Source organism: Vombatus ursinus, unplaced genomic scaffold (genome assembly GCF_900497805.2).
Source record: "Vombatus ursinus unplaced genomic scaffold, bare-nosed wombat genome assembly UNPS02014880.1, whole genome shotgun sequence".
NCBI classification, from domain to species: Eukaryota; Metazoa; Chordata; class Mammalia; order Diprotodontia; family Vombatidae; genus Vombatus; species Vombatus ursinus.
Window position 1 is genome coordinate 1,169,878 of NW_020954658.1, and position 3,186 is coordinate 1,173,063.

Here is a 3,186-nt window from a genome sequence, read left to right on the forward strand (position 1 = left end):
ACACTGCAGAAATAGATATAAGTAACATATTACATATACACTGCACAAACAATTATATGCACATACTTATGCTGTAGGGTACAGAGAAAAAAACATTTCCTCTGCAGTCGGAACACATGGGTTAATATGGCACCTTTGATGTGACCTTGGATAAGTCACCTAACCCCCCTGGGGCTCAGTTTCCCTATCTATAATCTCAGAGGATTGAAGCAAGTAGCCTCTAAGGTCACTTATGAAAAAAGCACTCACATTAGAAATGAAAAAGATTGTTGGTAGTATGGATGATTAGATATTGGAATATATTGCCAAGAGAAATCATGGGATTTTATCATGATAGAACTTTAAAAATAGAAGACTATATGCTACAAATTAGTCTTACCTGGAGACAGTGGGATGTATTCATTAATTAAGATCACTTTGACTTTCTATCTCATTACTCTCTTTCTGGCAAAGGTCATGTATGCTATTTGTATAAGCAGTAGTACTAAACAATATTCTCACTCTATTGTTGAACAAATAATTTAACCATTGTACTCATTTGATGTTCTGACTGTGCGTGATTTTTTTATAGATCAACTTCTAGTTTATGTTATCTGATTTAGATTGTAAGCCTCTTGAGGGCAAGGAAATATCTGTTTATTCTTGTCATATAGTACCCAGCACAACACTCCACCAAAACAAGTGTTTAATAGATGATTGATAATGATAACAGTGATCTTGGTGGTGATGGTGATAGTGGTGGTGGTGATGATGATGATGATAATGAACAATTTTGGAGCATACATACCATTACAGATCCTTTGCTTTCTCCTACTATATTACTTTAGGAAGTAGAACTTCCTACATATTATCCCTTCCTTGATCTTGCCACTTTGCTACTGATTGTATACTGAATTATAATTCATGGCACATACTTACATCTTGATATGTAAGGTCATTTCTAAAACAGAAATGTATTCTCTTTTCAGATTTGGAAAAAAATGAAAAACTCAGAAAGGAATAATCACTCTGGCTCTGTGAGTGAATTTATCCTACTGGGCTTCCCAGGCTCCTGGAAAATCCAGGTCTTCCTTTTCTCCTTATTCTCTGTGACATACATCCTGACACTGCTTGGGAACACGTCTATCATGTGTGCTATAAATTTGGACCAACGGCTCCATACCCCAATGTACGTCCTACTGGCCAACTTCTCCTTCCTAGAGATCTGGTATGTCACCTCCACAGTCCCCAATATGTTGGTCAACTTTCTCTCTGAGAATAAAATCATCTCCTTCACTGGCTGCTTCCTCCAGTTCTATTTCTTCTTTTCAATGGGTACTACAGAAACCTTTTTGTTGTCAGCCATGGCCTATGATCGGTACCATGCTATCTGCCGACCCTTACACTACTCCACCATAGTGACTCTACAAAAATGCATAAAAATGGTTGTCTGTTGCTGGGCATGTGGTTTTTTCTGTTACCTCCTCCCAGTTTACCTCATCTCTCAGCTGCCTTTTTGTGATGGCAATACAATTGATCACTTTATTTGTGACCCAGGACCCCTTATTGGGCTGTCCTGTATTCCAGCACCTGCCACTGAAATCACATGTGCTGTCTTTAACTCAGTCCTCATTTTCTCTACCTTTCTTTTCATTACTAGTTCATATACAATGGTACTTAAAGCTGTGCTGAAGGTCCCCTCAGCAGCAGGTCGGCATAAGGCATTCTCCACATGTGGCTCCCATTTGGCAGTGGTGTCACTGTTTTATGGATCCATCATGGTAATGTATGTGAGTCCAACATCTGGAAATCCAGCTGGGATACAGAAGATTGTAACTCTCTTCTACTCTGTGCTGACTCCACTTTTCAACCCATTGATCTATAGTCTCAGGAATAAAGAAATAAAGAAAGCCCTGAAGAAAGTCCTCAGAAGTATGAAACTTGGCCAATATATGTGAAAGAAAACAAGCTTATAACCTTCATCTCCCAAACCAGCCCCTCCATTTCTGCTCATGTTACCAATATTAATGAAATAAAAAAGTATTATCCTACTGGAATCTGAACTGGCCTCCACATCTGATGCATATTCTGTTAAGTTCTGTCTGCCACATTTCATATGGAACACTGACAAGCTAGAACTTGTCCAAAGGTGGTCAACAAAGATTTAGAAGGGACTCATAGCTATTATGTGAGAAATTGTTGAAGAAACTGAGGATATGGAACCTGGATAAAGAAGACTAAGAAGGGTTGGGAGTGACAGCATTTTGAAATATTTTAAAGTTATCATGGAAAGAGGAATTAGAATTTCCTCTGTGTGAGTCCAGAAGGAAATAATTAGGAGCAATGAGCGAAAGCTAAAAGGATGCAGATTTTAGTTCATATAGTTAACAATTTTCAAACAATTGGAATTGAAATTGGTTGCCCAGTGAAATAATAATTTCCCTGTTACTAAAAGTGGTTAAGGAGAAGACAAAAGTCCAAATGTCCAAAACAATGTAGAGGTGATTTATGCTTCAGGTATCTAAAAAAAAAGAATTGCAAGCTATTTAAAGGCTATATGAACATTTACTCAAAATCACTAATAATGTAAAAAATTAAATTCAAAATGACTTTACTTCACAGTCAGTGAAATGGAAAAATGAGAAATTGTGGCAGTCATTAATGTGGGAGGGATTGATGAAATACAGGTACATTAATTCTATTGGTGAAGCTATTGATTAGTCTATTCATTCTGGAAAGCAATTTGGAGTTATGTTGACAGTACCTAAAAATGTCCATATCATTTTACCACAAAATTAACTGCTGGATATATACCCTAAGAAGGTCAAGATAGAAAGGAAGGTCCAATATGCATCAAAACATTTATATTATTACTTTTTGTGGTAGCAAAGAACTGAAAACAAAGCAGGTATCCAATAATGGGACATTGTCTAAAGAAGTTGTGGTACATGAATTTGATAGAATAATACTATGCTATAGGAAACAATGAACATGAAGAATATGAGAAGACATTGGAGAACTATATCTATGAAATGAAGTGAGCACAACCACAGAAACAATATACACAATAAGTGCAACAATAAAAATAGAAGGGAAAAACAGCAACAACAAATTTGAAACAACAATGTATTAAACAATCCTTCTTGATGTTCAAGAAGAGATATAACAATATGCATTCCTTCTTTCTTTAAAGAGGTGGTTAACTAA

The 3,186-nt window shown here is 36.4% G+C and overlaps 1 protein-coding gene across 1 annotated transcript; it reads left to right on the top strand.

Annotated features, from left to right (window-relative positions):
• The first annotated feature begins 980 nt into the window (after positions 1–980).
• LOC114028399 (olfactory receptor 11H6-like) lies at positions 981–1,937 on the top strand. Its single transcript, XM_027842639.1, has one exon. It carries the CDS (start codon positions 981–983, stop codon positions 1,935–1,937), a length of 957 nt encoding a protein of 318 aa, XP_027698440.1.
• Positions 1,938–3,186: the final 1,249 nt, after the last annotated feature.

Bases quoted from the DNA above. Each gene is read 5' to 3' on its own strand.
- LOC114028399 (XM_027842639.1), top strand. From the start codon at position 981: ATGAAAAACTCAGAAAGGAATAATCACTCTGGCTCTGTGAGTGAATTT.